The sequence below is a fragment of the Teleopsis dalmanni genome, chromosome 1, assembly GCF_002237135.1.
Source record: "Teleopsis dalmanni isolate 2A chromosome 1, ASM223713v2, whole genome shotgun sequence".
NCBI lineage: Eukaryota > Metazoa > Arthropoda > Insecta > Diptera > Diopsidae > Teleopsis > Teleopsis dalmanni.
In genome coordinates this window covers 120,654,292-120,668,313 of record NC_051846.1, presented here as the reverse complement: position 1 = coordinate 120,668,313, position 14,022 = coordinate 120,654,292, and the positions used below count along the sequence as shown (strand labels likewise).

Genomic DNA, 14,022 nt, shown 5'->3' with positions numbered 1-14,022 from the left:
TGTAGGGCCATTGCCTTCTGCATAGTCGCATGCTTTAAGTTAATTCCGCCAAGAGCACGTCATTTTAGTGGACTTTACGAGGCGTCAGTGAAATCTCATAAGCTTATGGAATAAGCTTACGTGATTGTGTGATTACGGGATAAGCTTAACCCGTATACGACCGCTTTCAACACGGACTCGCGTTAACTCCATAGTAAAATTTTCAAGCCGGTAGTACATTCACTAGTTGTATTCTCCTTATTCATCTTTTATCAATCTTTAAGAGAAAGCACAATTCCGGCTAAGTACACATTGCTCTTGTGCATTTATAGAACGTGCTTGAAAACTGTTTGGTATGTCTGCTATCTTCTTCCTTTCGATTTTGGAAAAAATCGTAGTAGGAGTAGGCATTTCAATCAGCTTTGGAGTTATACTAATTTTAATTTGCACATCAACTCTCATTCTTGGTGAGTGTTGTTGCAAAACTTCGTTACTCTTATATATATTATTACATTATTATTATATATATTATTGTATTACATTATACTACTATTATATTATATTAAATATATTATATATATTATATCTTATATATACATAGATATTGTATTATTCATTCGCATTTACACTTATTTATCATTGTATTTATATATACGCTTATTTATAATTATATATATTTGCATTTATATTTATAATTATATTTTTATTCATATTCGTGTTTGTATCTATCTTCATAAGTATTTCTGTAGTATACTGTATTTATTATATATTGTATTTACATTGCACTTACATATATATATGTATATATATCTTTTTCACTCACTATCTATTTCATTTTCATTTTTCCTCATTCTTCCTATCCTTCCTAAATTATTCTTACATTTCAAACCATATCTGGATTATATTGAATTTTCTAATTCTCTTTCGCAATTATGGAAGTTGGAGATGGAGATCCACAACCCTCTAAGGTTAGCTCTGATGTTAGGACGATCTCTCCATCCCCCTCATTGAAAGGCGCCAGGACTGTCGTTGACCCCCTAATCCGTAAGCAAGTATATGAGCAACTTGAGTCAGTTTTAAAATCCGTTGCTGCCCTTAAGGCTGACAATGCCCGGCTTCGTGCTGAGAATACTTTCCTTGTAATTAAACTGACGTTGCTCACGGGCAACCCACCAAAGTCCCAAAATTATGGTTAACCCAAATTAGACGTATATAATATTCTTACAAAAATATCTTATCGATAAATGGTATTATATTTACTAATGCAAGATTTCTACATATGGTTTTACTTGAAACCGTTTATTCTATTGACACAGTTTTGACTTATGCATATTGCACATATGGTGCAATGTGCGGCTCAGTTATTTGTCATCAAAATAATGACAAAATAAAGGCTCATATTACTTGACAATAGTTTGTCATAAATTTTATTAAAATAGTATTGTGTCAATGGTTACTTTAAATTATTCGGAACACTTGAGTCTTTTGTGATATGTGTGGTCTTGTACTCATATCACATTACAGCAGCCTACTGTGGCACTAAGTCTTGACATTGAAAAAGCCTTTGATGCTGTCTAGTTTGAAGGCTTAATTCTTAAGCTCCACCAGTTCGGCTCCTCTCCTACGCTCTGCATTGTAGTCCACAAATTTCTTTCCAACAGAACCTTTCAGGTTCGAATCGGTTCCTCTCTGTCTCGTGACTTTCCCATCGACGCCGGCGTCCCTCAGGGCTCGATTTTTGGACCTCTCCTTTTCAACCTGTTTATAGCAGACATCCCGCTTCCGCGGACCCCTATTAAGCAAATCTGCTTCGCAGACGACTGCCTTGTCTTCATGCGATCGTCTAATTCTTACCGCGTCTCCATTGAGCTTAATGCCCACCTTAAATCTCTTTTTGACTACTATACCAGGTAGAAGATTAAACTCAATCATTCTAAGATCTCTGCCACTGCCTTTTCTGGCCAGCAGCGTGTTCGTTCCAGAGGTTTTAGCACCTCTAATATTAAGCTCAAGCTTAATAACTCTCCAATTCAGCTTGTTCCCAAGCTGAAATATCTTGACATTGTTTTCTCATCCAAGCATAACTTTATACCACATGTTGACTATGCCATCCATAACGCCCGGTTCAGGCATACTCAACTTAAAAATGCATTTCGAAGACATTACCAGCTTAACTGCAAAGTTAAGCTGCTCTGCCATAAGCAGCTTATTCGTCCTCTCTTCAATTTCGCTTTCCCCATTTCCCATCACTTCCGCTGAAATGGAAAGAATCTGCATGTTTGAGCGGAAACTTCTTCGCGATTGCACTAACTACAACCGCAAGCGTAATGGCAACCACTTCTCCATATCAACTCTCTACAACAATGCCAAGATCATTCGTGTTGACGAGTATCTTCTGTCATTCGCCCGTAGGTATCTCACCCGGCTCCGTGACCTTACCCCCGACGTCTCTACTCCTCTCACTCTTTCAGAAGATCTTGTTCCTGACACACTACTTCGATGAAGTGGACTATAACCTCTCCACTATCCCCTTATATAACAGTGGCTTTCGTGACCCTAGTCACAAAGGCACGATTATTTTTATAAATTTGGTTTAAGAGTCACTGTCTCGATTTTTTAATATCAACTTCCACGTTTTTTACATAGAAAAAATCAGAAAGTTATAGAGTGATTTTTTGCGCGCACATGTCAAATAAAGTATGTTGGAGCAAAACAAAACATCTAACTTGATTGCTCCACCCTGTAGATTTTATTCATTTCGTAAATTCGCTGCACTTGCAGATAGCAAAATGATCGTTTTGCGCTTTGTTTTACTGTTGTGTTGTTGAAAAATTGAGAGTTGGTTCCCGTTTCAGCTGACATATTTTTAACTGTGCGCGAAGTCTAAGGATGTCTTTTTTTTTATTTATAAAGTAATTTATTTAAATTAATTATTTATGCATACTCTTTACTATATAACATATGAAATATAGCACATACGTATATTTAAATACATAATATTGAATACAAATAACATTTATTTCTGTACAAATATCTGGCGTTTGTTGTACTATTCGAGGTTAAACATTGGCGACCGTGACAGGACACGTGTCCTAGCAATAAAATGAATACCGATAATGATAACAATCCAATCAGCAATGCAAGCAATAATGCAGCTAATACGGCTAATAATGCAGTCAATACAAGTAATAATTCTGCTCTTAATTTAAATAATTTAAAGCAGCAGCGATCAACAGTGAAAAGGAACATGACCTCGATTCGATGTAAAATAGATAAGGAAAAGGACGAAGTAGATCCAACAATTCTGGAATGTCGACTACAAATTCTAGAATCTCATTTCAAACAATTATGCCATATTCAATCACAAATCGAACAATTAAATCCAGCAGACAATGCCAGAGCTGATTTTGAAGAGCTATTTGTTGTTTCAAAGGCGAAAATACTTATTTTGCTTAAAGAAACTCGAAGTAATACTTCATTTGAAAAGAGTGTGATGAATACAACATCTAATTTCAGTGTTGCCCACAATTCTCGTTTGCCATGTTTAAAATTGCTAAAATTTGACGGAAAATATGCCAACTACAATCGATTTATCGCAGCATTTAAACATTTGGTGCACAATGACCCAACCTTATCTGATGTCGATAAATTCAATTATTTATTATCATGTCTTACAGGCCCTGCACTTGCAGTCATCGAAGCCTTTCAAATTACAGCAGAAAATTATCCAAAGGCTATGGCACGATTGAAAGAACGTTTCGATAATAAGGTATTAATATTCTTAGACCACATTACTTAACTCTTTAATATTCCAGGAATGACTAAAGCTGATCCGGCTTCTCTACGTAAATTAATTGATACTGATGCAGCATTAAGATCATCATTGCTTTCATTGGGCTCAGAAGTAAAAGTTATGAATGCTATTATAATTTAATAGTCGTAAGTAAAGTTGATGCAGAAACAAAATTTGCACATGACGAAAAGCAAGAATTTGAAAAAATGCCTTCTTGGGACGAATGTTATCAGATGTTAAGTCGGCGTTGTCAATTTCTTGAAGGACGAGCTACGTCCATTAACGCTTCCGAAAATAAATCACGAAATAATTTTAATACTGTACCAAGAAGAGTATTACAAACGCATCTCAGTGTCAAATCTGGTTGTGAATTTTGCAAGGCAGCTGACCACTTTTTAGGAAAATGCCCTTCGTTTTTAGCAACGCCAGTTTCTCAGCGCTTTGACTTTGTTAAGAAAGCAGGCTGCTGCATAAATTGTTTGACAAAAGGACACTCCGTTACAAAATGTAAATCCGAATCACGTTGCAGAATTTGTCGTTCATCACATCATACTCATTTACACAAATTTACAAATACTTTGATTGATTCATCAATTAGTTGTCCAAGTATCGCAATTCAAGAGCAAGGACAGCTACAACAATCTCAACAATCAGTCTTCAAAAAGATCAATTATTCCTACTGTTCTGGTATTTGTGATGGACAAGTTTGGGCTTAAGCATCCAGTGCGCGCACTTTGAGATTCCTGTTCTGAATTAAACTTTATTACAGAGGAAACAGCCAAATTATTGCATTTAAAATGGCAATACTCTACTCAAGAAGTCTTTGGTATTTCCAATTTGAAAACACATTTCAATTATAATGTATTTGCAACTGTGCATTCTCGCACGTCCGATTTTGAATGGTCTTCTCAGTTTACGATTACGAAATCTATTTCCTCCGTAAACCATAGAGCCTACATTAATGCAACAAAATTTCAAATTCCTACTAATATTCAATTAGCGGATCCATTATTCGATAGACCTTGTCAAATGGACATGCTGATTGGTGCAGAAATATTCTTTGATTTATTACTTGAGGGCAAAATTTCGTTAGGCAAAGACATGCCATATTTAATTAACGCTGTTTTCGGTTGGGTAGCAGGAGGCACGCATAGCACAGACTTATGTTCTAAATCATTTGAATGCAACTTTACTCAAAAATCACACAATGAAGACACATTTCTTGAACGATTTTGGGAATTAGAAGAATACAAAATAAGCTCCCCGCAACTCAGCGCAGAGGAAAAAAATTGCGAACAGCACTACATCAAAACAGTAACAATCAGCGAAAATGGGCGAGTTCAAGTAAGATTACCTTTTAAAGTCAACCCCGATGTTTTAGGAAAATTATTTCATCTAGCTAAACAACGTTTTCTTTCACTGGAACATAGGTTGCAACGAGATCAAGTTCTATACAAAATGTACTCAGAGTTCATGAATGAATATGTATCATTAGGGTACATGTTTAATATAAAAGCAGTAGATTTCTCGAAGCCACACTATTTCATACCACACCACTGCGTTTTAAGGACTCAGAGTCTCACAACAAAGCTTCGAGTCGTGTTTGATGCTTCAGCAAAGACTTGGTCTAAGTATTCTCTAAACGACACACTTATGGTTGAACCGACTATTCAACAAGATTTAATAACTATGTTCATGGCAATTCGATTACATAAGTATGCATTGACAGCGGACATTGCAAAAATGTACCCCCAATTTTTGATGGACAAACGTGATAGATGGTTTCAGTTAGTGTTGTGGCGAGATAATCCTCACGCTGAATTACAGATTTTTCAATTAAATACAGTGACGTATGGAACATCATTCGCTCCGTTTCTAGCTATTCGATCGCTCTTTCACATTGCCGACATGCATATTCATAAATTTCCAATTGGTGCTTCTACGTTAAAAACAGATCTCTATGTTGATGATCTTCTCACCGGCGCTAATACTATTACTGAATTACTAAACAAAAAAATAGAAATTACAAATTTACTATCAAAGGCTGGATTACAACTCGCAAAATGGAGTTCTAATTGCGACAAAGTAGTGTCGAGCAGTGATGAAAGTTTCAATGTCAAATCTAGCGCAAATCCCATCACGAAGGCATTAGGCATGGTTTGGAAACCAAAAAGTGATTTATTCTGTTTTTAATATAAAATTCCGACTCATGACATTCATACAAAGCGATCGGTTCTATCAACTGTGGCTAAAATTTTTGATTTATTGGAACTTTTAAGTCCAATTATTGTACGATGTAAAATTCTAATTCAGGAAATTTGGATACAAAATTTGAGTTGGGATGAAACGCTGCCTCCAAAGTTACTAACATCATGGTTAAAAATAAGAGATGATTTATACTTTTTAAATTCTATTAATGCACCTCGTTATGTTTTTACTGACAGTGAAATTAAGAGTGAAGTTCACGGATTTTCCGATGCTTCACAGCGTGCCTACGGTTGTTGCATTTATATACGTACAAGATTGAATGATACATGGAATGTAACTCTTTTAATTGCTAAATCAAAGGTAGAGCCGATTAAGGCACAATCTCTACCGAGACTTGAACTGTGTGCAGCACTCTTATTAAGTAGAACATGGAATAAAGTCATGTCCAAGGTTGAACAATTCGTGAATTCAGTATATTTTTGGACAGATTCTGAGGTGGTTTTACAGTGCCTACAAATGCATTTATCTTCTCTTAATTGTTTTGTAGCAAATCGTACATCAGAAATTCAAGAAATGACCAAAAACATCAAATGGCATCACGTACCATCTAAAGACAATCCTGCAGACATTGTTTCTCGCGGTTGTAATGCTGAAGAATTACCTAAAACAATATGGTTCAGCGGACCTGCATTTTTGTATTTACATATAGATCAATGGCCATCACGTAAAATTGGTGACATTAAAGAACATTCAATAGAACTACGCAAAACACTGACATTAAAGTGCAGAAAGATTGATAATGAGAACTCAATACTTTTAGAGATAACACACAATAATTCGTCTTACTATAGAATTTTACGTATATGTACTTATATTTTTCGAATGTTTAACAAAGAATGCCCTGACAAACAATTAGAGCTAACTGATATCATGCACATATCATCAAAGGAATTAGACATCACCTTTTGGAAAATCATTGCTGAAATACAACGTGTAACCTATTCACATGAGATCAATGTATTGGAACGTGGTAAGACCATAAGCGATAACTTACAAAAACTTTCTCCGTTCCTACATACAAATTTGGAAGGCAACAATGAGATAAAAATTCTTCGAGTTGGTGGAAGACTACTAAACGCAGAAATTCCGTTTGATGCTAAATTTCCAGCATTGGTTCCGAAACATGATCGATTTGTGCAGCTTTATATTGACTTTCTACTAGTGCTGTTCACATTATTCGAAGTTTTTAAAAATTCGAAGTTCTTCGATTATTCGAATATTCGCATTTCAACGAAGGCTTCGAAGTTGGAAAAAACTTCGAAGTTTTTGTAAATTTTTGTTCTCGAAGTCTTCGAAGTTTAAGTGTAGTGAAAAACTTCGAAGACTTCGAAGACTTCGTAAGCAAAAGGTGAAGTGAGAGCGCAAAATGCAAACAAACGTGCATCACACAAATTATTTGAGGGATGAAAGCATTTGCTTTATTTGTATGGTTTTATGTTTTTTTTTTGGTATTTTATGCAGAAATTAAAAATATGTTTTTTTGTTTTGTTAACACATAAAATTTATTTTATGATTAAAAATGTATTGTTAAATATATTATTTATATGAAATAAAAAATTTACCTTTTATATAACTTACATTGTGACCGAAAGGTTTTCGGAAATTCTCATTTAAAATTCGCGCGCTGTATATTTTTCGATATTTTAAGTTTATGTAGTTTGGCAGCACTGTCCTTAATTACTATGCCAAAAATGAGCGCGATCTGTCGGACAGTTCGTTTACGGCAGCTGTTGAAACCAGTTCACCTCAGTAGTGCGTTGCGAAAAAAACAATGGAAAAAAATATTGAACAAAGAGTTTGCATCAAATTTTGTTTTTCGAACGAAATTTCGTGTGCAGAATCGTTGCGAATGCTACAAAAGGCTTATGGGGAATCAGTTTTATCGAAAACTCAAGTTTATGAGTGGTACAAAGCCTTTCAGGACTGTCGTACGACCGTCGAAGACATGCCGCGTTCTGGACGACCTTCGACCTCTACCACCGACGAAAACATTGAAAAGGCAAAGGAAATCGTGTTCAAAAATCCTCATGTGAGTGTTAGAGAGATAGCACGAGAGCTAGGCATCGGTCGTGAGATGGCTCGTTTGATTTTGGTGGACAATTTGTGTATGCGACGTGTCAACGCCCGGCTTGTTCCGATTCACCTCAATTTGTTCAACATTATCAACGATTTTAAGGCCAAACATTCAATAAATACCATCGAACAGCCACCGTATTCACCTGATCTTGCACCGTGTGACTTTTTCCTGTTTCCCAACCTCAAATTACCACTCAGAGGAACGCGTTTTGAATCCATAGAAGACGTAAAACAGAATTCGCAGAGGGAACTCAAAGCCATACCGGAAAGCGCCTATAAAAAATGTTTTGATGATTGGGAGAAACGTTGGCATTTGTGTATCGCTTCTAATGGAGCATATTTTGAAGGAGATAAAATAAATATTGATGAAGGTTAAGAATTTTGCGTTTTATTTAAAATTTCCCGAAAACTTTTCGGTCACAATGTATATTTATAATTTATATTAAAATTATATTTATGAAAATTTTTAATATAATATAAAATACATATGTAAGAATATGAAAATATTGATATTGATGGATTTTATTAGTAAAGGAGATTTTATAAAAGTTTTAAATTTTCTTTTAAAAACAAATCATCATTTTCCAACTTCGAAGACTTCGTTTACTATTCGAATATTCGAAGTCTTCGAATACTTCGTAAATTCGAATATGAACAGCACTACTTTCTACACAAAGAAAATTTACATGCTGGACCAAAGGTATTAATCGCTCTGCTCCGTCAGAAATTGTGGATAATTAATGCAAGAGAAGCAGTGAGAAAGGTTGTTAGCTCATGCGTTCACTGTTTTCGGTACAAACCAAAATTATTGAATCAAATTATGGGAAACTTGCCAGCTGACCGTCTCAAGGCTCAACGTCCATTTTTGATTAGTGGCATCGATTTTTGCGGACCATTTTTACATCATACCGAATACGAGGCAAAGCTCCTTATAAAACTTATGTAGCAATATTTGTTTGTTTTGCTTCGAAGGCATGTCATATCGAAGTAGTCACCGAATTATCAACTAATGCATTTCTTCTTTGTATCAAAAGATTTATTGCTAGAAGAAGTGTTCCACAACGGCTAGATTGCGATAATGCAACAAATTTTGTTAGTGCACAGAAGAAATTAAGAGATTTTGCTAATAAATTGTTTCAGCAGAAGTCAATTAATGAAATAATGACTTTCTGCGGTAAGTTTAATTTCGAATTTTGTTTTATTCCTCTTAGAGCTCCACATTTCGGTGGCCTTTGGGAGGCTGCTGTCAAATCAACCAAACTACTATTGGTGAAAAATGTTGCTGAAGCTAATCTAACGTTAGAAGAGTTTAATACACTAATAATTGAAATAGAAGCAATATTAAATTCTGGGCCCATTTGCGCAAACTCTGATGATCCCAACGACGGAGAAGCCTTAACTCCAGCACATTTGTTGATAGATTCATCATTACGGGCCGCGCCTGATGAATGTTTAGACGACAAAAAACTATATTGTTTATATCGATGGCAGCGAGTAACATATTTAAAACATCGTTTTTGAGAAATCTGGAAACGCGATTATATTCTATTTTTACAACAGCGAGCTAAATGGTTCACTCCTGAACCCAATGTTAAACTTGGACAAATAGAAATCGTGCATGAAGATAATTTGCCTCCTCAAAGGTGGGTGTTAGCCCGTATAACACAGATTCATCCAGGCACTGACGGAAAGGTTCGCGTAGTTGACGTATCCACACCACAGCGTACATTCAAACGTCCAATTCAGAAAATTGCTTCTTTACCGTGTGATACTTGTTGAAACTATAGCGTTCAACAGGGGGGAGTATGTTGGAGCAAAACAAAACATCTAACTTGACTGCTTCACCCTGTAGATTTTATTCATTTCGTAAATTCGCTGCACATGCAGAGAGCAAAACGACCGTTTTGCGCTTTGTTTTACTGTTGTGTTGTTGAAAAATTGAGAGTTGGTTCCTGTTTCAGCTGACACATTTTTTACTGTGCGCGAAGTCTACGGATGTCTTTTTTTTTATTTATAAAGTAATTTATTTAAATTAATTATTTATGCATACTCTTTACTATATAACATATGAAATATAGCACATACGTATATTTAAATACATAATATTGAGTACAAATAACATTTATTTCTGTACAAATATCTGGCGTTTGTTTTACGATTCGAGGTTAAACAAAGTATATTAATCTATTAAATATATTTACATCGAGAATTAATATTATTTAGTACATATACATGTAGGAATGTTTATTTAATAGTCAAATAAAAATGTATGAATGTTTCTTTAATAGACAAGTTAAAATGTATGAATGTAATAGTGTTAAACGTCTTCTTGAACGCGCACTTCTTTTTCGACTGCCTCGCTTCCTTCTTGTTCCTTCTGCTTGTTGGTTTCTCCTAACATTGTCATATCTTACCCTTCCTGGCTGCATTCGGCCATTCGACTCTTCATCCGGATAATAGTTCTTCTTCTAAATTGATTGACGCCATAACTATACATGATCGCAGCTAGTTGATGTACTCTTTGGTCCCTCAAAAATGCCTGCTTTTCGTACATCGTATCGTCCGTTGCTTTTGATTTTGATTTTTGTTACCCCGTATCGACCCAAAAGTCCATTTATTAATTTTTTACCTTAAATAAATTGAGTTCGCTTAATGGCGACCAAGTCGCCTGCTTTATATACTCGGTCTTCTTTCCGCTTTCTATCAAATGTTTTTTTATATTCTGCTTGGACTTCTACAATGTGTCGTTTAGCATGTTGTCGGAGAATATTGTGTTCTTCGTCAAATTCTTGAATCAATTTATCCTCTATTGCTTGTTTTATGGAGTTGTACCTGCTGCTCTTTCGCATTTTTATACCAAAAAGTATTTCAAACGGTGAATGTTTCGTAGTTCGATGAATTGCATTATTAATACCGCTTTGCACGTCTTCCACAAAACGATACCATTGATGAGGAGACTCCCATGATAATTTAGAAATAACGTTGATAATTGTTCTGTTTACCTTTTCAATTTGGCCGTTACCCTTGGATCGCCTGTTGTTATTAGGGTATGTTCGATCTGCGCTGCATTACAAAATTTTATAAACGCATTTGATGTAATCGCGATGCCCTTATCGCTCACAATACAAGCTGGATTTCCAAATATTTTGGTTCACAATTCCGGTTTTGCTATCACTTCCTCAGCTCCAGTACATCTTGTCGGATAAAGCCACACAAGCTTGCTAAAGCCATCGACCATTGCGAAAATATACTTATATTTTTTCGAAGTAGCATCCATCGGTCCTAGGTAATCCACATGTAAGGTACATAATGGAGTATCGCCTTTATCAATCGGATGTAGTAATCCCTCTAGCTTACTCTGCTTTTTATTGTACAAAATACATTTGACACAGTTTTTCATAACTCCAAAATGGCCTTGGTCATGACAAGTTTTTATCACCTCTGTCTCCATTAGTCGTGGAATTACCAATAAAGTTTGTCCGTCTACTTCCTTGAACGACACCTTACCAATCATTTTGTATATTATATATATTATATATATATATTGTTTTATTTCCAAAATTTGCATGTAGCGCTGAGATGTTCATCGGTTTTTTGCGCTTTTTCAATACTTAAACGAATTTCGCTTTTTGTATCAATCGTTAAAACTGCGTGTAAACTTGACGCGTCTACGTGTTTTATATTATTATAACTATTATAACGAATTATATAGAGCTCTCTTTAAAAGCTCTACACATTAATATTGTATTAGTCTTTAAAAGCTCTATACATTAATATTGTATTAGTCTTTAAAAGCTCTATACATTAATTTTGTATTAGTTTTAAGAATTGATTTAAAAATAAAGTTAGTATTAAGTAAACTCATCTTGCGAAGTGACTAAATATAACAAGTGGCGACGAGGAGATTCAGTTTGTGTAGTTGATTTCGGTAATAAAATAAATAACGCGTATAATAATATGTATTTATATTTCATCAATAATTGGAAAAAATTTTTGTTAACAATTGAAATGGCAGAGACGGCTGAGTTGGTGCAAAAACTATTAAAACAACAGCGAGACTGGTCCGAGAAGATGATGTTGGAACAATAAAATTTCGTGAAGTCGTTGCTGGGCGGTTCGATGGGAGCACGAACCATGACTGACGCAAAGTCCAATATATCAACACCACCACCATTTTAGCCTTTTAATAAAGAGGTTCAATCATGGAACTTGTATCTGGAGCAACTTAATCAGCATTTCGTTGCTTATTCAGTTTTAAAAGCGGAGAACTGTTTGAGTTCCTCAGAAATCTTTTTGGATAAGATAATTTATCTGACTTCACATTTGATCAACTTACAGACAAACTAACGGACCATTTTAACCACCACATGCATATTGTGGCTGCACGTTTTCAGTTTGGAAAGTGCTTAATGAAACACGAGGCCACATATAAAGACTGGGTAGTGGAACTCCGTGGTGTTGCGAGAAAGTGTAATTATATGTGTAGCGGAGAATCCCGCAACAACAGTTATGTGGATGAAATGATTAGTGATCAAATAATTCTGCACACCCCACACGATGCTGTGAGAGCCGCTGCGCTTCAAAAAACTCTGCCGACTTTAGCAGAAGTTTTACTTATTGCTGAGACGTACGAAACGACAAGCAAAACGGTTACTACAATTAAAGATCCAGAATTTGATAACAATATACCAATAAATATTTTATGTGAAAAAAGTGATAAAAAAAATATTCACACCGGAATTTTAATAAAATAACTAATAAATTTAAACGGTGTTCGGGATGTTTTGTGTGTCACACGCGAGACGAATGCAGGTATAAAAATGCAACTTGTAGTAATTGCGCGAAAATTGGTCATATGTCTCCAGTTCGTCAAACTGTAAAAAAGCAGAAACCCAACAAAAAATCTTTCAAAAACAATAGGCACACTGTTGATAATGTGCAAATTTACAGTATTGACAAAAAAAGGAGAGAGTCACAAAAACATTGCATTCCATAAAACAAAAACCGATAATGAAAACGGTATTGTGTTCTATGAAAGTGGTAAAAGTTTCGTAAAATTAAAACTTTTAAATAACATAATTACATTTCAAATAGATTCAGGTGCGTCGGTTTCAATTATAACAAAATCCACGTATAATTTTTTAAATCGTCTACAACTTATTAAAACAAATCATAGCCTATATGGATTTGGTGAAAAACAATTTCCTTTATTAGGACAAATTAATTTGAATGTGACATGTGGACAAATAGAAATAAATGTTTCTGTAATCGTTGTTGATGTCAACAGCAAAAACAATTTATTCGGTGTTGATCTTTTTAAAGCTTTTGGAATTGAAATTCATAAAATCTAAGCAATTGTAAAATTGGAAATTGAAATAATTAAAAATTATTCTGAATTTTTTAAGCTTGCTTTAGGCACTAATAAAGATTTTAAAGCATCAATAAAATTTAAATTGAATCCTATACCAAAATTTTGTAAAAGCCGCCAAGTACCGTTCGCGTTAATACCGCAGTTTAAAAAAGAAATCAATCGGTTAATAGATGCTGAAATATTAAAGCCAGTGCAATTTAGTGAAAGGGCATCACCTATCGTGTTAGCTAAAAAACCTGATGGCTCGGCTCGTATTTGCACAGATTTTAAAGCTACTATGAATCCACAAATTGATGTTGAACAATATCCATCACCTTTGCGCGTAATAAATATTCCAATCGGTCTTTTTTAGTACCAACGTCTTCCGTACGGTATTACTAGTGCGCCTGCAATTTTTCAAAGGTACTTAGAGCAATTATTAAAAAATCAAGAAAGCTGGGCAAATTTTTTAGATGAAATTATTATAACCGCTTCTAGTACCGAAGAACATATCAAACGTGTGAAAAATGTATTAATAATTTTATGTAAAAAAGAA

At 34.9% G+C, this 14,022-nt stretch overlaps 1 protein-coding gene across 1 annotated transcript; it reads left to right on the top strand.

Moving 5' to 3' along the window:
* The first annotated feature begins 3,978 nt into the window (after positions 1-3,978).
* Positions 3,979-9,895, top strand: LOC119665797. The gene is made up of 5 exons (XM_038075043.1): positions 3,979-4,459; positions 4,542-5,929; positions 5,999-7,128; positions 9,328-9,610; positions 9,677-9,895. Exons 1-5 carry the CDS (start codon positions 3,979-3,981, stop codon positions 9,893-9,895), a joined length of 3,501 nt encoding a protein of 1,166 aa, XP_037930971.1.
* Positions 9,896-14,022: the final 4,127 nt, after the last annotated feature.